Source organism: Tachysurus vachellii, chromosome 14, assembly GCF_030014155.1.
Source record: "Tachysurus vachellii isolate PV-2020 chromosome 14, HZAU_Pvac_v1, whole genome shotgun sequence".
NCBI lineage: Eukaryota > Metazoa > Chordata > Actinopteri > Siluriformes > Bagridae > Tachysurus > Tachysurus vachellii.
In genome coordinates, this window is record NC_083473.1 from 21,184,818 (window position 1) to 21,204,817 (window position 20,000).

A 20,000-nucleotide genomic window follows, 5' to 3' on the forward strand; every position below is an offset into this window, starting at 1 on the left:
ACGGTCCAGTTCCCCTGCAGTCCCAGCACTACACCACAAGTCAGGACATCATCAGCTCGGTCAACTGCATTCAAGAGGAAATGAGCTGCTACAAACCCTGCCTTACTCAGGTATATTCGATGTGTGTGATATTTAATGTCTGCAATACTGATATTAACATTTTAATCCTCTGTCCAAAATTCTTATATGCGATTATATGACTCTTCATTTAAACCACTTCAAAGTGTACAATGGCTAGATCATGTTCCACAGACTAAATGAGCTAAATAAGTCCATGTCTTCATTGGGGGATGGAGGGTTCAGTCGAGCTTTGTGGCACAGGGTGTGATAGGTGCTGAGGTAGCTGGGGACTAGAAGCCAGTTGAGGTAATGTGACAACGGCGTGCATGAGGGAACTTGAAGTCAATTCTTACAGCTGCTGTGATCGGATGGTAATAAAGGGAAGATCTGCCCAGGTGACACCTACCATGAGTGGCTTCTGTGGAAGGATAAGACCAGATCGTCAAGATGTAGATGAGAACTCAATCATGTTAGCAATGCGAGGAAAGACGGGTAGTAGAGAACTACCCTGTTTTGCGTGATGGTGGTAGAGTTTTCATGGAGCTGACCAGTTCTTGATGTGGGAATGAATTCTCTAGGATATACAGCAGTTCAGTTTTGCTGCTGTGACGTTCCGGCTGACGGACTGCCATCCGTGATGATTTTCTGAGATCTGAGCAGAACGTGAGTGTCCTCGACTTAGCTGTGGCATGAAACATCGTGAGGATACGAGCTCACTGATAGAGTAGTGATCGATGGAGACTAGATAGATGGACTCGACACTAAGCCTAGTGGGACACCAGTGGAGCATCATCATGAAGCGTAGTATGTAGATCCCAAACATGACACTGCAGACAAGAATTCCAGCAATGCTGTGGCACTAATTTTAAGGATCGTTAGAATGGACAGGAGAGTCGTGTGATTGACGGCGTTGTTTGCTGCTGAGAGGTCGACGAGGATGAGGACGAATGAGAGAATTTGGCTGATCCTTCAACGTAAAGCTTCACAGTAACAGCCATAAGTTTCTGTGGATTGCACCAGTTTGAACCCAGATTGTGGAGATGGATCTGTGTAAGAAAGTGAGATATCTACAGCATGCTTAAGGATTTCAGAAAGAAACGAGAGAAGTGATACCGGTTGCAGTATATAGTGTATGTACTTTTATCAGGGTTTCTATTATTAACCAATGTAAAAGAAGTGAAACTGAACAAGATGTTAAATAAATCTTTAAATAATACCCTTTCACGTCTCCAAGATTAAATGGCCGTTTCATGGTTTTAACAGCAGTTGTAACTTGAATGCTTGGAAATCCGATCTTGTGTGATTACTAATAATATTGCTCCAATGTCATTTCTCAGGTGATGTCCAGCAGTTCAGCTAGTTCGGCTATTACAGCCCTTTCACCTGGAGGAGTTTTAATGCAAGCTGGACCTCAACAAACCATCAGTCGTGAGTTAAATATTCACACGGTCCCCTATTACAGAACCCTTACTACACAATTACATTGCATGTGCACTGTATATCATCCAGTTTTGGTGTATTTCTGCATCCTCACAAGTTCAAGACCGTTTCTTATTTTGGTATTCAAATGGGTACTTAATCTGCCCTTTATTCAAAGTCTTGTGGCTAGGACCAATGATAGATTTGAAATGTGACAGGAACATGAAAAAACATGAGTAAAATGATATAGCCGAACGTTTGTGGACGCATGACGCTGTTATGTGTAACTTGTGAAACCTATTCCAGATTTATTCCTCTTTTCTGTTGTAATTCTATCCATAATATGGGGTGGTGGTACCTGAGCGACTTGCGAGGGTGGATAGGTGACTGCATTCAGACATCCCAGTTCACTAACCACTATAGGCACATGACACCTCCAGATCTGCTCCTTTATCTAAGACAAAGTGTGGCCAACTTTGTGGGGACGGTTTGTATTTCATCAAATTTGTATTTCATCATTAATGTAACGGTGTCATCTTTCTCTGTGTGTGTGTGTGTGTATGTGTGTATAGAGTTGGTACCCAGTGATGTTCAGAACGAACTCAAGCACTTATACATAGCAGCAGGGGAGCTGCTGCGACACTTCTGGTCCTGTTTTCCAGTCAACACACCCTTCCTGGAGGAGAAGGTACAGTCACGTTTGTACAGCCTCTATCACCAGCTGTTAAATGCATCTATATGGAAATTGTTTACTTGTCAAATCATACTGTTCCAGAGAAATACTGTATGTAATTGAGTCAAAGTCCGAGTTCGATTCTGTTTGTATCGGAACGGCGATGGCCACTAGAGGGCGTTTCTCATTCTAGTTGCTTTGTTATGATTTAGGGCACCATTGTGTGGTGCATCACTGAATCAAATGATATATGAACAAGTGCAAATAAAGGTTCTGAGTTACTCAGACTGTTATAGATTTGAATACAGATCGGTTTATCTCAGTAAGGATGCCTACTTCTTCACCAAGCACTTAGATTTTTATTTAATTTATTAAATATCCCTTGTGATTTTTTTATTTATTTATTTATTTTTTCCATTCTGTATCACCCTCCCTTGTTATGGTTCACCCTGATGTTATTCTTTACTTTATAAACTAAGCTAGAATGAGGAAATGTTCTTAATAGGAACCACGTAGCATTTCTCTCTGTCACTCTGTATGATAAGGGTGTATACTAAGAGCTGAAAATGTAGTGATTCACCACATTGCATAATAAACACAACACTTGCGGTTTTAATTGTATTTGTGCCCCTGCAAAAGGTGGTTAAGATGCAGTCCAATCTGGAGAGATTCCAGTCAACCAAGCTCCACCCATTCCAGGCGAAGATCCAACGGGAATACTTAAGTACCAATGTAAGAACAAATATATTCTCTTTTTATCTGAATACACACACACAAAAAAAAAAAGAAAGATGTGAAAGAAAGGTGTGTTCAAGTTTCACTCTTCTTTGTAACTAGAGGGAAAGAAAGATAAATACTATTAGTTAAAAAGAGCTGACTTCTATCATCACTTTACTGCTGTAACCTGCCAGGTTCTAATTAAAAACCGATAAGCTGTTCTTAAGGGGAATAAAGCACCAAAATAAGGTTGTGATGTCACATTCAAGAAGGACGAGTGCTTGAACGATTTGTAGGATTTCTAGGGGATTAGCCCTGTAACCAACGGATGAACTGATTTAGAATCTGGAATAGAACGTCCAAGGTCAGAAGTCTGAAATGTATATAGAATATGTTGAAAGAAATATAATAATAAAATACTGCACCCGTGATTCCAATAAATGTGAACTGGTTTAATAAAGAAGCATTGTCTTGCTAACAAACACTGCCACGGTTTCAAAGGCATGGTTGCTTTAAAATAGATTCCCGTGATCGAGAAATTGGACTGCAGTCTGCACGGCATTCTAAATAACTTATTAAATGAGCCATCGTTGCTCTTTTTTTTTTTTCCCCTTTCGTCCACAGTGTAGTAACAGATTAGCTTGTGGGTCCAATAAAAGTATTGCTTTTGCTGTTAATTACACCAGTTTTTCAAGACTGTTATGCGATGCGAGGTTAATGATTTAAAGCTAGTTTCAGTGATTATTCAGTGAAGATTTTCTGTTAATATTTGGTGCACATTATAGCAGTAAAAGTCCCTGTGCATTCTGTAAAGCCTGTAGATGTTGTAGAACAAATGCATCCAGTCAGTCAAGGCTTGATGTCTCCACATGCCTGTCGGTTATGTCGTATGTTCTTTGCTTCTGTTTTGTGCTCTCAGCGCTGTTTATTTGCCCCGAATTGCTGTGAGCCACGTGAGAATTGCTCTGTTTTTAAAAGAACTGAAAATGACCTTTGGAAAAAGAGGAACACTTGCCACTTTTTTGACAATACAAAAAGCAATAATGTGTGGCTTTGGTGTTGAGATTGATGTCTTTTTGCTTTTATGTGCATTAGGGTTGGGAACCGAGAACCAGTTCTTATTCAGAACCGGTTCTGTTTTTTAACAGGAACCGGAACCGCGCGGAATTTAAGTTTCGGTTCCCAACGCGGTTCCGATGCGATGACGGGCAAAGCGATGGGAGCGGTCACTTTAAATAGCCACGTCTTACCTCATGAATATTAATTGTTTACACTGTTTACAGTCACGCAACCAAATTAACGCAGCTTACCACAGAAATCAGTCACTCGCTCTGCTGTGCTGAGGTACGCTGTGTGTTTAAAAAAAAAAAGAAGTCTACAATAAGCCAGGAAAGGTCTCGTCTTCTCCCAGAGAAAGCAGACATGTTCATTTTTCTTCAGAAAAATTGCTAACTGTTTTGCTAAGTTGTAATTCTGGATGTTAAATTTGATGTTGGATTTATTTAAATTTAAATTGATAGGAATTGAAATGCTCTGTTTAAAATATTTAAAGAGTGATTAATGGTAACTAGATTTGTAAAGTTCGTCATGACAAACTTTGATGTCGGCTTTGACGAGGCAAGTATTCGCAAAGGCCGGTGCTTTTTGGAGGCGAGTGGATATAAGGGACATTGTTACTTTTGGAGGCAAGTGGACAGAAAGATAGGGTGCCAAAACAATTGGAGGCAAGTGGAGACGAGCATGTGATGTCATCCGAATACTCCTGGGGAAGTTCCCCTCATTGGGCTGAGTGTTTTGATATGTCACATATGCCCATGTTGTGCAACATTTTTTATTTTCACGTGACATCACATGACGTCATCAGAATACATGTGAGGATGTTTCCCTCATTGTTCTGAGTGTTTTGATAGGTCACATGTCCATGTTGTAAAAAGTTTTTTGATTTTGCATATTTTGGGGGCGGGGCTGCGGCACAACCGAAAGGCCAGTCGTTACACCAATTTAATAGTTTGTTCAGAGTATCACCCTAAAGGAGCTTGCCGAGTTATAAACCTCCAAAGATTATAATGGGAGTCTATGGGAAAAAAGGCCACTTTGAGACCCAGTACCGGAAGTACCGGTACTCGGATCGCTTAGAAACGTAATAGCAACAAACCTCAGACCAGGGACTACAACATATCCGAATTTGGTGAAAGCCCTAGGCCGCATTCAATTTTATAAATTTTTGTCTAAGCTGAAATAGGAAAACAGAATGTTGGCTTCTACAAAGCCAACATAATTAAACACAGATGGAATTGTTTGTTTAAGTATTGTGCATTATTTTTCACCACCGAATCAGAACCGGGAATCTTAAGGCAGAACTGGAATCGGTACCGGAAAATTTCTTTTGATACCCAACCCTAATGTGCATGAAGCCAAGCAAGATAAGACAACTGACACAAGTGTTTTTATGATTAGGTGTTTTGTTTTTTGTTTTTGCAGCTGATCAGCCATCTAGAAGAGATGATCCAGGCCGCCTATAACAAGTACCATGCTTGGCAGACACGCCGTATGTTGAGGAAAACCTGAGGGAAGAAAAACCGAGCCATTTGATTTACAAGAGGAAGACGACGTAGGAGAAAATGGAAAGAACTGAGGGAGAACTGACTCTCCTTGTAGACCTGCTAGGTTGCTCCACCTAGAGCCGCAAGTGTTGTTGGGGTGAAGTCTGCTGTACCTAGATGTACAAGACTCTCCAGATTAGTCCGTATGGAAACGGACTATACCATCGATTACGATTCATTGATTATTTTTCTTCCTTTCATTCTGATTTATTTCTTTTTGCCCTGTTCTACTTTGTTCTTCTTTTATTCTCCTTACCTTCAGTGAGTTAGATGTCTGGCTTCCTGGCTGGAATCATACATACATTTGACAGTGTTGAATTTATGACCAAACTGTGTGCTTAATACCAGAGAAAGTATTCTCAGGAACTGAAAATGTTCAATGCAAATGACTTGGTAAGATGTAAGTACGGGGGGATTTTAAGTGGCACACAGCACAGGACAGTGTTTTATGACTTAAATCATGTCAGTGCAAAGCAGTATGATTATGTATACACTTGGTGTTCACTGGAAACCCAGAAGCCCAAGGCAGAATGGGGATATGAATAAAGCAATACTGTATAAATTCTTTCAGTTGTGTATTAGTGGTGTGTAAGTTGCACTACATTCTGTGTCTCTTTTAATTGCACTGAAAAAATGTTCTGGATGTTGTGGGGGGGAAATAAAAGGCAGTAGAATAAGTGATGTGTTTGTGACTTTGTCATTCAAATGTTGTGTTGCAGTTCATTCACAAGCTTACTTTCAGTAACCACTTTATCCTGCTCAGAGAAGTGATGGATCCAGAGCCGATCCCGGGAACGCTATGCGTGAAGCAGGAATACACCCTAATAGATATGTCGATCCATCACAAGGCACAATACACACACATTCACACACTCCTTCACAACTAGGGGCAATTTATCTTTGCTAGTACACCAACTGGTATATTTTTTTGGAGATTTCAAGATTTTGTTACATACCCAGTTATATACATTGGTTCAGATGTTGGCCTACAATCAGAAGGATGTGAGTTCAAATCCCAGCATCATCAAGCTGCCACTGCTGGGGTCTTGACCAAGGCCCTTAACACTTATTGTGTTGTATAAGGTGTCTGCAATGCGCAGTTGTGTTATGAGTAATAATAGTATCAGTATCCTAAGTGATCTGTAAGATGGACGTGTCCGTACTGAGGAGTATAATGGCCTGAGGGAAGAAGCTTCTCCTGAATCTCTCGCTTTTAGCCATCAAAATATGGACCCAGTTGTTTTATTGCAACAGGCTGAACAGACAGACGTGTAGGTTGGAAAATAATTATTTCAGCAGCTCTGCTACTGCGTTGCCTGGTGTAGACATTATGCTAAGAGACCCAGAGGTGTGCTCGTCTTGGTGCATCACTCTCTTGAGAGGGAATTGAGATTCTTCCTGGATTCCTGATTGAGAACCCCAGGAAGAACGTGCTGTTACTTTGAGAAAGAGTCCTTGAGGAAATCAAGCAAAAAATCAACTATTTCTAACTGTCCATCCATCCATCCATCCATCCATCTTCTACCGCTTATCCGGGGCCGGGTCGCGGGGGCAGCAGTCTGAGCAGGGACACCCAGACTTCCCTCTCCCCAGACACTTCCTCCAGCTCCGCCGGGGGAATACCGAGGCGTTCCCAGGCCAGCCGAGAGACATAGTCCCTCCAGCGTGTCCTAGGTCTTCCCCAGGGCCTTCTCCTGGTTAGATATGCCCGGAACACCTCCCCAGGGAGGCGTCCAGGAGGCATCCGGAACAGATGCCCGAGCCACCTCAGCTGACTCCTCTCGATGTGGAGGAGCAGCGGCTCTACTCTGAGCTCCTCCCGAGTGTCCGAGCTCCTCACCCTATCTCTAAGGGAGCGCCCAGCCACCCTGCGGAGGAAACCCATTTCGGCCGCCTGTATCCGGGATCTTGTCCTTTCGGTCATGACCCAAAGCTCATGACCATAGGTGAGGGTAGGAACGTAGATCGACCTTCTAACTATGTGACAATTTTTTTTAAAATGCCCATGATGATAATGTTCTGCTATCATGGTTGATGGTCAGTATATGCACAGTTGTCTGTTAAAATTTGCAAATCCACAGCTCAAACAGCCAACCACATGGACCACAACCACAAAATGGACACCAGTTACGTGCTCACAACCTCAGGACATTACCTGACTCTCTGACGATACCTGTGTTGGCCCAGCATACATGACTTGCACTTTTTTAGGCCTTGTTTCAAAATCAAATCTGGTGGAAGCCTTGCAGCCATCTTGCTCTTTGAGAATGTCTGTGTCCAAAGATGATCGATTAGCACAAGACTGAAACCAAAACGATAAATATGTAGCAGACAGATGATTCAGGATCAACTCAGAAGTTGTTTGATAATATCCATCTGACATATTAATTGCCTTATAAGAGGAAGTTCAGAATGTTGGGTCTATATCAAATATATCAACTGACCTTGAGTGTGGCAATTTTTTCTCACTTCATTGCCCTTCAGACCAGGGGAAAGACAAGACATCGTCCCTTCATGAGCATTACGACTTACTTGTAGGAATCACTTATAGGAATCACCTATATGAATCACCCATATGAATCACTTGTAGGAATCACTTATAGGAATCACCTATATGAATCACTTTTAGGAATCATCATTTATAGGAATCACCTATATGAATCACTTGTAGGAATCACTTGTAGGAGTCACCTACAGTATATGAATCCCTTGTAGGAATCACGTATAGGAATCACCTATATGAATCCCTTGTAGGAATCACTTACAGAAATCACCTATATGAATTACTTGTAGGAATCACTTATAGGAATCACCTATGTGAATCACTTGTAGGAGTCACTTATAGGAATCATCTATAGGAATTACTTGTAGGAATCACATATAGGAATCACCTATATGAATCACTTGTAGGAATCAATCACCTATATGAATTCCTTGTAGGAATCACTTATAGGAATCACCTATATGAATCACTTGTAGGAATCGCTTATAGGAATCACCTTCTGTATATGAATCACTTGTAGGAATCACTTATAGGAATCACCTATATGAATGACTTGTAGGAATAATTTATAAGAATCCCTTAACACACCCACAGAGAGCATATGTTGTAACTTAGCTTTTTTTTGTAATTAATAAAAGCATGATCATTAGGTTTGGGTGGATTGTGATTAAGGTTATTGTCCTCTAGACCTGAGGAAGCAAAGCAAAGCAAATGGCAGGGCTGATGTTATTTAGCCAAATCTAACAGATTCTAAGATTTTAAACAACCTATTAGAGTATATTAGAGCTTTTTATTTTTTAATGTAATCATCTTTTAAAATATGTTATGCCCATCGGTGTATTTCAGCTGTCACTAAAATAAAATACGACTGTATTTCAGCTGTCACTAAAATTTCAATTTCATTTTGATCCATCAAATAACTGAAGGACACGGTAATATTTCAGTAGTGAAATGAGGTTTATTGGATTTGAAATGAAATTAGACAGGTGCATAAATTTGGGCACCCCAACAGTAAAATCACCAATATTTAGTAGAGCCTCCTTTAGCAGAAATAACAGCCTCTAGAGGCCTGTAATGAGTGTCTGGACACTAGATGAATGTATTTTGGACCATTCCTCCTTACAAAACATCTCCAGTTCAGCTAGGTTTGATGGTTGCCTAGCACGAACAGCCCGCTTCAAATCACCCCACAGATGTTCAAATGATATTCAGGTCTGGGGACTGGGATGGCCATTCCAGAACATTGTACTTGTTCCTCTGCATAGATTCCCCAGTAGATTTTGAGCAGTGTTTTGGGTCGTTGACTTGTAGAAATATCCACTCCTGGCGTAACTTCAACTTTGTGACTGATTCCTCAACTTTATTCTCAGGAATCTGCTGATATTGAGTGGAATCCATGCGACCCTCAACTTTAACCAGATTCCCAGTACCGGCACTGGCCACACAGCCCCACAGCATGATGGAACCTCCATTAAATTTTACTGTGGGTAGCAAGTGTTTTTTCTTGGAATGTTGTGTTCTTTTGCCGCCATGCATAACGGCCCTTGTTATGACCAAATAACTCAATCTTTGTTTCATCACTACACAGCACCTTATTCCAAAATGAAGCTGGCTTATCCAAAAGTGCGTTTGCATACCTCAAGCGACTCCGTTTGTGGCGTGTGTGCAGAAAAGGCTTCTTTCGCATCACTCTCCCATACAGATTCACCTTGTGCAAAGTGCGCTAAATTGTAATGTCACGATGCACAGTGACACCATTTGACCGTTCTCACCATCCTTCGCCTTTGCCTCTCCAATATTTTACGTGGCCTGCCACTTCTGGTCTTTGGTCTTTGGCCTGTGGTCTTCCATTTCCTCACTACTGTATGTTCCTCACAGTGGACACTGACAGCTTATATCTCTGCGATAACTTTTTATAGCCTTCCCCTAAACCATAATGTTGAACAATCTTTGTTTTCAGGTCATTTGAGAGTTGTTTTGAGGCCTCCATGTTGCCGCTCTTCAGAGGAGAGTCAAAGAGAACAACAACTTGCAATTGGCCACCTTAAATACCTTTTCTCATGATTGGATGCACCTGTCTATGAAGTTCAAGGCTTAATGAGCTACCAAACCAATTGTGTGTTCCAATTAATCAGTGCTAAGAAGTTCATTCATTCATTCATTCATTCATCTTCTACCGCTTATCCGAACTACCTCGGGTCACGGGGAGCCTGTGCCTATCTCAGGTGTCATTGGGCATCAAGGCAGGATACACCCTGGACGGAGTGCCAACCCATCACAGGGCACACACACACTCTCATTCACTCATGCACTCACACACTACGGACAATTTTCCAGAGATGCCAATCAACCTACCATGCATGTCTTTGGACCGGGGGAGGAAACCGGAGTACCCAGAGGAAACCCCTGAGGCACGGGGAGAACATGCAAACTTCACACACACAAGGCGGAGGCGGGAATCGAACACCCAACCCTGGAGGTGTGAGGCGAACGTACTAACCACTAAGCCACAAATTTATGCACCTGTCTAATTTCGTTTTGATGCATATTGCGCATTTTCTGTTAATCCAATAAACCTCATTTCACTACTGAAATATTACTGTGTCCTTCAGTTATTTGATAGATTAAAATTAAATTGCTGATGAAACACGTAAATATTTATAAAGGAAAATCATGGAAATTGTCAGGGGTTCCTAGACTTTTGCATACGACCGTATATACTCTCAGGAAAAGCACAGTGGTTTACATTATTTAACAGACACCCTTATCCAGAATGACTTAATTTTTTTTTTAATACAACTGAAGGTTAAGGGCCTTGCTCAGGGGCCCAGGTGGACATGGAAATCAAACTCACAACCTTCTAATTGTTAGTCCAGCACCTTAACCACTAGGCTACCACATAGAAGCCTTTATTATTATCACCACATATACATTACAGCATAGTGGAATTCTTTTCTTCACAACTAAGGAGGTTGGGGTCAGCGTGCAGGGGCAGCTATGACACAGCGCCCCTAGAGCAGGGAGGTCCAACAGTGGGCAGCTTGGCAGTGCTGGGGTTTGAACCCTGATCCTCCAATCAACAACCCAGAGCCTTAAACACTTGAGCCACCACTGCCCACATCATTGTGGTGTCCCATGTTATGTAAATGGAATGGTCAAGAAGAGCTAGATGAATCAGAATGGTCAAGAAGAGCTATGATGAGGATGATCCAGCTACCTACACTGTAATTTAGTCTGATATAGTAGACTCAGTGACTGTGCAGGCTTTTGTGCTATTCCTGCATTAGGATTTCTCAAATAGCACATGGGCTGCTTCAGGAGAGCCTGATCAATACTTTTTAAAATTGCATTAGCAGAGGGCCGCAATACGATCCCCTACCCTGCGTATTCAAATGTAGAAACTAGTATATCTGCATGAATTCTATTTCCTTACACAATAATAAGAGATAAATAGGGTCACGTCAGTTTAGTAATTACAGCTTTAGGTTGGTGTGATTGAAGACAAATGTTATTTGAGCTTATCTTCCTTGTTGCTATGGCGGTCTCTGGAGCGTCTCATGTAACAATCGATACAACCCAAGCAAAGGTGCGTAATGGACCGTGTCACTCCATCATTCTTTATCCGCCTGAAAAGACCCTAAGAAAAGACTTGAATTGTGGGAAATTTGTTCTTTTTAAGCTTCAGTGTTCAAGCAGTAGGTTTATATAAGCATTTTAACTTGGCAACATATTTCCTTAATGTTATCTGCAGTAGGTCCTGATTTAGATAGTGCGCCTTTGTACGTTACTATCACTTTCTCTCTCTCTCTCTCTCTCTCTCTCTCTCTCTCAAACTCTCTCACTCAATCCCTCTCTCTCTCTCTCCCTCTCTCTTTCTCAATCTCTACCTCTCTCTCTCAAACTCTCTCACTCAATCTCTCTCTTTCTCCCTCCCCCCTCTCCCTTTCTCTCTCTCAAACTCTCTCTCTCTCCCCGCTCTCTCCCTTACTCTCTCTCTCACCCCCCCTCTCCCTCACCCCCTCCCCTCTCCCTCAGCCCCTCCCCTATCCCTCACCCCCCTCTCCCTTACCCCCTCTCTCCCTCAACTCTCTCACTCAATCTCTCTCTCTCTCTCTCCCTCCCCCTCTCCCTTTCTCACTTTCAATCTCTCGCTCAAACTCTCTCTCTCCCTGCTCTCTCCCTTACTCTCTCTCTCACCCCTCTCTCCCCACCTACCCCTCTCTCCCCCCCTCACCCCTACCCCTCTCTCCCCCTCACCCCCCTACCCCTCTCCCCCCCACCCCTCTCTCCCCCCACCCCTCTCCCCCCCTCACCCCCCTACCCCTCTCTCCCTCTCTCTTTCTCAATCTCAATATCTACCTCTCTCTCACCCCCCCCCCTCCACCCCCCTCCCGCTCTGTCGCTCTCTCTCTCGTGGTTGGTCAACAGCTCCTACAAAATCAGAGCGTAATTAGTGAACGACGTCTAAATGATGCACAAGCAGCCAATCATATCACAGGGTGGGCGGGACTTTCCGGAATACGGGTGGGACCAAAAAATAAACCGAAGCGACTCGTAACTGAAAGCGAGATTTGTTTCGCTGAAATTCGTAAATCCTGCAGTCGGAATAACGCAAACAAGCCTCGGATATGAGTTAAGATTATCTTTATCCCCTGATATACAGGTAGGTTTTCTGTGCGATTTAGCAGTGAGTTGTCAGAAATGAAAGTAACGTTTGTACTGACAGCTGTAACGGAGACAGAAATGGAGAAGTTTCTGGAAGTGACTTTAGCTGATGAGGTAAAAAGTCCTGAGGTAAAGTAAACAGTGTGTAAGTAAGTATGTAGCCTAGCTGTATTAGCTCTATTAGCTGTTTACACTCAGGTCCCGTGATGCGCAGTCACGCTGCTGGAAGTGACTTCAGTTCCTCTGTAGACTTTACACACTTTATATATTATATAACAGTATATATATTATTCTGTCACTAACGCCTTACACCTTATATACATGTTCTTTTATTTATTTATAACATTCTGTGGTAAATGTTTCCTCAGTTCATTAGACCTCAGTGTCGGAATGTGTAACTTACACAGAAAACTTCTTTATTTCTATAAACGCACAAGTGTGTTCACTTGAGTGTGTTGTGCCTTGGTGTATATATATTATACCCGTGTCGTGGTGTGTGTGTATATTATACCCGTGTTTTGGTGTGTATATATTATACTAGTGTCTATTGTGAATCTCTGTCACTGTTCTATTCAGACGTCCTCACAAAGGTGAAAGTTTGTATGTTGTGCACAGTGTAGTGATGGAGGGCGTGGCTTCGGACTGCGTCATGAGTCTGGTTAAGGCTAGTTAGTGTTACAACTAAAGACTACTGAGCCATTGTACAGTGTGATGATGAAGTCTGTCACGTTATTAATTATCTCTCTCTCTCTCTCTCTCTCTCTCTCTCTCTCTCTCTCTCTCTCTCTCTCTCTCTTACTCTTTCTCTCTCTCTTATTTTCTCTCTCTTACTCTTTCTCTCTCTTATTTTCTCTCTCTTACTCTTTCTCTCTCTCTCTCTCTCTCTCTCTCTCTCTCTCTCTCTCTCTCTTACTCTTTCTCTCTCTCTCTTATTTTCTATCTCTTACTCTTTCTCGCTCTCTTATTTTCTCTCTCTCTCTCTCTCTCTCGCTCTCTCTCTCTCTCTCACACACACACTTTCTCTCTCTCTCTCTCTCTCTCTCTTACTCTTTCTCGCTCTCGCTCTCGCTCTCTTATTTTCTATCTCTCTCTCTCTCTCTCTCTCTCTCTCTCATATCTCTCTCTCTCTCTTATTTTCTCTCTCTCTCTATCTCTCTCATATTCTCTCTCTCTCTCTCTCTCTCTCTCTCTCTCTCTCTCTCTCACTCTTTCTCTCTCTCTTATTTTCTCTCTCTCTCTCTCTCTCTCTCTCTCTCTCTCTCTCTCTCTCTCTCTTACTCTTTCTCGCTCTCGCTCTCTTATTTTCTATCTCTCTCTCTCTCTCTCTCTCTCTCTCATATCTCTCTCTCTCTCTTATTTTCTCTCTCTCTCTCTCTCTCTCTCTCTCTCATATTCTCTCTCTCTCTCTCACTCTTTCTCTCTCTCTTATTTTCTCTCTCTCTCACTCACTCACTCTTTCTCTCTCTCATTTTCTCTCTCTTACTCTTTCTTATTTTCTCTCTCTCTCACTCTTTCTCTCTCTCATTTTCTCTCTCTTACTCTTTCTCTCTTATTTTCTCTCTCTCTCTCACTCACTCACACTCTTTCTCTCTCTCTTACTCACTCACACTCTCTCTCCTCTCTCGCTCTCTCTTTCTCTCTCTCTCTCTCTCTCTTGCTCTCTCTCTCTCTATCGCTCTCTCTCTCCCTCTCTTTTTTCTCTCTCTCTCTCTCTCTCTCACACTTACTCTCTCTCCCTCTCTCTTTTTTCTTGTTCTCTCTCTTTTTTCTTGTTCAAGCCGTGCTGTCGTACAGAAATAATACACACCTTTAGACCAGATCAGATAGTTGTTACATATTTGTTATAAGCGCATATAAGGCCATGTTTTTCTGTGTGTTTTTGATAGCCGTCATACACGATGTAGGGTTAGCAAAGTAACACGTTTACGGCAGACGGCATTTCCACAGCCAAAGTCAGCACAATCCACATTCCCTGTACAGAGAAAGTCGAAGCTGCTGGACAGTGAGAGGGAGTAGTGAAATATCTGGGCAGTCGCAGACAGACAAAAGGACGAGAACAACTAGCGTAAGGAGCGTGATCTGGTAAAATGGCTAGACTGTAATGGGCAATACATTTGAAACAGCATATAATTGTTTTATTTAATTCTGAATATGCAGTGCAAAAGCTAAAAGACCACGACTTCTTCTGATGCACTGGAAACAGCTATTTGCTTTAAATGGCCATCAACATTAAGACTAAACGTAATTTCTTACCTCTTTATTCTCCAGAGCTTATTAGGATGATTGCTGTGGTGCCGGAGTTGTTCACCCACGTCTTGGCTGAGTTTGACCGATTTGACCCTTTAATTTCTGCCCTGCGCCTTGATTCGGGCAGACTTAAGGTAACACATTTTTTTCAAGCTTTATCTGTTATGACAACTTTCACTTTTATTTATTTCTCTCACTCACTCACTCATCTTCTACCGCTTATCCGAACTACCTCGGGTCACGGGGAGCCTGTGCCTATCTCAGGCGTCATCGGGCATCAAGGCAGGATACACCCTGGATGGAGTGCCAACCCATCGCAGGGCACACACACACTCATTCACTCACACACTCACACACTACGGACAATTTTCCAGAGATGCCAATCAACCTACCATGCATGTCTTTGGACCGGGGGAGGAAACCGGAGTACCCAGAGGAAACCCCCGAGGCACGGGGAGAACATGCAAACTCCACACACACAAGGTGGAGGCGGGAATCAAACCCCCAACCCTGGAGGTGTGAGGCGAACGTGCTAATTACTAAGCCACCCCCCCCCCCCATTTATTTATTTGTTTGTTTGTTTGTTTATTTATTTATTTATTAATAAAAAATACCTAGCACCTTCCACAAATGGTTTTGAAAGTATGGAATGTTTACCTGTGCCCATTTTTGTCAATCTGAAGTAATTCAGTCCGATTGAAAAATCGAAAAGCGTCGCAGTCCAATTCAGATTACACGTGCAAATAAACATATGCAACCAATACACTTCAGGTGCACAAGGTATTTTTTTCGATTCCTTAGAGAAAGTAGTCAAATTCAAGCATTTATGTGGTTAGTTTTTTTTTTTTTTTTTTTTTTTTTTTTTTTTTTTTTAAATATTTATTAATTTTACTGAATTATTTTAGATCCACACCATGCTTTTCAATCCGATTGAGCAAACCGATTATTTGATTGCATTTAAAAGTACTGAATGTTAGCAGAAAAACCAAGCCTTAATTATTTGGATTTGAAAGATGCTTTTTGTAATACGGGATCCTTTAGTTAGGTTTATATGGTATCCTATGTCTTAGCCAATGTAATAAAAAAAGGAGCATAAAAAATATCTGACCCCTTCACAGAGAGATCACAGACACCATTGATTGGCTAGTGCCGCTCTGATCGCCATGATCTCTGGGTAGGAGGGATAGTGTTACGTTTCTCTCCCCGGTCAAATTGTCCTTCCTTTGCTCCTGGAGGTCTGTACTATTGTCTGGATTCGACATTGTGACTTCCTGGCTTTACTGTGACTGCACTCGGAAGCCTGGTGCAAAGCATTTAATGTTTCTTAATCCGTAGGCGGGGGGGTTCGGGTGGTCGGTTTTTTTCATGTGATTATTGTCATCATTGTTTTAATCAATGCTTGTGACAAATATTCTGGGTTGCTGTTTCAAATTAATATGATACATTATTGTAGCTGGACGTGTGTGGGTGTGTGTGTGGTGTGTGGTGTGTGTGTGTGTGTGTGTGGTGTGTGTGTGTGTGTGTGTGTGTGTGTGTGTGTGTGTGTGTGCCGCGCGCAGTTCAGAGAGAGTTCTTGCAATACACTTTTCAAAGCAACGGTGAAGCATCGCCTTTGAATGATGGGGGGAGGGGTTTTATTTATATATGTATATATATATTTTTGTGTATATATATATAAAAAATTTTCTAATTAAAAGGATTTCTATATTTTATCATGTGAATGGTCGGCCAGCACTCTCCGGAGACTGAACATATTCATGCGTAGCAGCATGGGAGAGAACCGCTTGTCATCCCTGGCCCTCATCCATACACACTATGACATGGCAGTCAACCTGGATGAAGCTGTGAACATATTCTCCAAATTGCACCCAAGAAGATCGGAACTGACCAGTGTACTAAATCCTTAAGTGTCAAGACAAATACAGCAACCAGCAAAGAGGCATTGACAGAGAGTCAAGAAATGATGATGAAAATAATTATTATTAATACTTCAGTAAAGTTCATTAAATCTATTCTGTTGTTAGTGGGGTCTTTAAACTTATGAACTGTGTATGGACTGACAAAGGTGGTACATGAGGAAGCAATTTGACAACAATGCAGTAAATAATTTAGGTGCTCGTTAAGATACCAGCAGACAAGCTAATCCAGCACAAATTAGTGCATAAAAGGTCACCAAAATGAAGTATTTGAACCTCATAATTAAATACAAAAGGAGGAGAAAATCTGCAAAAAGGTCCACTTTTTGTAAAAAAAGAACCACCACCTTTCAATAGGCTGGCTACGGACCTGTAATCTCTTAATTACTTACAAACAGAAAACTAGCTAACTGGCTAAGACTCACAGTAAACTACAGATAATGATGTGATTCTTGACCTAGGGTACATTTGAATATAAATTTGTTCTATTTGTTAGATTTAGGTGGGCTATAATGTAATATGGGTGGCACGGTGGCTTAGTGGTTAGCACGTTTGGTTTGCCTCACACCTCCAGGGTTGGGGGTTCGATTCCCGCCTTCGCCTTGTGTGTGTGGAGTTTGCATGTTCTCCCCGTGCCTCGGGGGTTTCCTCCGGGTACTCAGGTTTCCTCCCCCGGTCCAAAGACATGCATGGTAGGTTGATTGGCATCTCTGGAAAATTGTCCCTAGTGTGTGATTGCGTGAGTGAATGAGAGTGTGTGTGTGCCCTGTGATGGGTTGGCACTCCGTCCAGGGTGTATCCTGCCTTGATGCCCGATGACGCCTGAGATAGGCACAGGCTCCCCGTGACCCGAGGTAGTTCGGATAAGCGGTAGAAGATGATTGAGAGAGAGAGTGATAATGTAATATAATGAAATTTAAATGAAAGTTAACCAAATAAAATATTCCACATTAAATGATTGTTTATAACATACATTGTTTATACAAATAGTTCATGATTTGTCATCTTGTGTGCGTGTGTGTATAGTGCACGTGCCTTGCAGTGTCGCGGAAATGGCTTGCTCTCGGCACTTCAGCAGGAGGCCTGCATCTCATTCAGAGAGACGGATGGAAGCAGAGACTCATCCTCACCCACAAGGTTTCTATTTGTCAGATGCACCCGAGGATGTTCAATATATAATGTTTATGGAGCTATAAGAAATAACAGAATATGTATCTTTTCCTTTAGGAGGGTTCACTCACACATGTAGCTTGTTGCCCTCATGATGAAGACTTTATTGCTGTAGCAACAAGGTACTCCAACGTGCTTTAGCGTTTACAAATGAACAGTGTTTGTGAAAGACAATATGATGGCATATTAATGTGTGTGTGTGTGTGTGTGTGTGTGTGTCAAAGTGAGGGTCTTGTAGTGATTTGGGAGCTGCAAGTAGAGAGGAGAGGACATCCGGAGCGGGCAGGTGTATCATGGGAGCATCGTGGTCAAGCCATAACAGCGCTGTGCTGGGACACAGCAACTCTAAGGGTTTTCATTGGAGACGCAGCAGGGAAAGTGTCCTTTGTACGCGCTGGTACCTCCAAACCCGGCAAGGTAACGTCACAGCGGGTATCTCATGTGCCTGAAAAATGTAGATTTGTATTTCTCTGCCTAACAGGTGTTAAGAAAGGATTGTGTTTGTATTGTGTGCAGGGTTCATCATTTGTAATCTTCCCAGCTCAGACCATCATGACAGTCGACTCCCGGGTGGTGCAGCTGGGATACCTGGAGGGTCATCTTCTGGTCTCTTCTCTTAGCCGCTGCTACCTCTGTGACACTGAAAGGGAAAAGTTTTGGCGAGTGGGGAACAAGGAGCGTGATGGAGAATACGGGGCTTGTTATCTGCCGCAGCAGCAGACAGGATCGAGGACACCCGGCACAGGCAACACACATCTTGTGTACTGTGCTCGGCCAGGCTCGCGCATTTGGGAGGCCAACTTCAGTGGAGAAGTGCTTAGCACCCATCAGTTTAAACAGTTGCTTGCCTGCCCTCCGCTGCCACTCGTCTCTTGCAAGTACGTGCTTCAGCGTGTGTCTTTGATTCTGTTGTTGAGATTTAAACCGGTATGTGACGTGCACTGTAGCACACCATAAATATATGCCACCTCTTGAACTTTGCATATTTGTCACATTTATATGGTTTCAGATGTTCATACAAATGTAAGATAAGTCAAGGAGCACATGAGGAGAAACCAAAACAATTTTATTTATTGAAGGACAAGGTTACGCAGCATCTATATAACCCATGTAGAAAAGTAACAGCCCTGCTAAAATGAATAACTAGTTAAATTGTAAACGACTGCAGTCAGATGCTTCAGATAACCGGAGATCCGTTTTTCCACATTGCTGTGGTGGAAGTCTGACCTGCTGTTCTTTACAGAATCGCTTTATTACAGCAGTATTAGACAGCATTTGAGCGTGAACTGTGCGTTTAAGGGTTTGCCACAGCATCATGGTGGTGAATAAGGGCCTTTTTACACCTGGTCACTTCATGTGTTTTCTCTGATCCGATAGCTATCTGATTTGTTAAAACTGTTCCTTTTATAGTAGGCCACATAAACGTGTCTTCGGATATCGATCCGATCTTTCTACTCCCGCCCAGAATGCAAATATATTTTACCTCGTTTCTGGGGTGATTGAAATGGAACACGCTTTGGTGTGTGTACGCGGTTTTCAGAATGCAATCATAAAGAAGACGATAAAACTCGTTACGACGTTTATGCTACAAAAAACAGTGTTTACTGTTTGCTGCGTTTTCGCTGGCGGCAGCAGCGTATTTTAAGCCCCGACGAGACGCCTGGGTGAAAGATCACCTGCGAGTGACGTACTTCCGTTTGGGAGGAGTTTAGCGCTGACGTATGTGGCTTGAACAACCACATTCATTTACACCTGTCCAGTTTCATCTGAAACGCGTCCCAGAACCACCTCCTGAAGTGGTTCGAACGATCGGGTTTATATCCGTCTCGAAAACGTTTCGGAGGGCATTTAGACCTGGTCTTTTTACCATCGGATAGCTATCGGATCACAGAAAACACGTGAAGTGACCAGGTGTAAAAAGCCCGTAAGTCAGGATTTTTCATTTTGTTTCTGTTGGTCTTTCTGCATAACACAGTCGACTTGAGCTTGATGGTTGCATCAATTACGGCAAGCTGCCCAGACCCCAT

General features: G+C 42.4%; 2 protein-coding genes across 3 annotated transcripts in view; both read left to right on the forward strand.

Annotated features, from left to right (window-relative positions):
• gtf2h1 (general transcription factor IIH, polypeptide 1) overlaps nucleotides 1-6,149 on the forward strand; it is a 14,554-nt gene extending 8,405 nt beyond the window's left edge. Inside the window, exons 11-15 of the mRNA XM_060887083.1 lie at nucleotides 1-110; nucleotides 1,398-1,488; nucleotides 2,052-2,167; nucleotides 2,792-2,884; nucleotides 5,351-6,149. The exon at nucleotides 1-110 is cut by the window's left edge and continues 8 nt beyond it. Coding sequence (XP_060743066.1) covers nucleotides 1-110; nucleotides 1,398-1,488; nucleotides 2,052-2,167; nucleotides 2,792-2,884; nucleotides 5,351-5,437 — 497 coding nt within the window. The 3' untranslated portion in view covers nucleotides 5,438-6,149. The remainder of the gene's footprint in view (nucleotides 111-1,397; nucleotides 1,489-2,051; nucleotides 2,168-2,791; nucleotides 2,885-5,350) is intronic.
• A 6,350-nt stretch (nucleotides 6,150-12,499) lies between these two features.
• Nucleotides 12,500-20,000, forward strand: part of hps5 (HPS5 biogenesis of lysosomal organelles complex 2 subunit 2) — a 22,096-nt gene continuing 14,595 nt past the window's right edge. Inside the window, exons 1-6 of one of the 2 annotated variants that reach the window (XM_060886413.1) lie at nucleotides 12,500-12,638; nucleotides 14,909-15,021; nucleotides 17,830-17,940; nucleotides 18,031-18,095; nucleotides 18,198-18,390; nucleotides 18,490-18,851. In XM_060886413.1, coding sequence (XP_060742396.1) covers nucleotides 14,920-15,021; nucleotides 17,830-17,940; nucleotides 18,031-18,095; nucleotides 18,198-18,390; nucleotides 18,490-18,851 — 833 coding nt within the window. In that variant the 5' untranslated portion in view covers nucleotides 12,500-12,638; nucleotides 14,909-14,919. Of the gene's footprint in view, nucleotides 12,639-14,483; nucleotides 14,706-14,908; nucleotides 15,022-17,829; nucleotides 17,941-18,030; nucleotides 18,096-18,197; nucleotides 18,391-18,489; nucleotides 18,852-20,000 lie in introns of those variants that run through there. The other variant, XM_060886412.1, reaches the window with a different exon arrangement.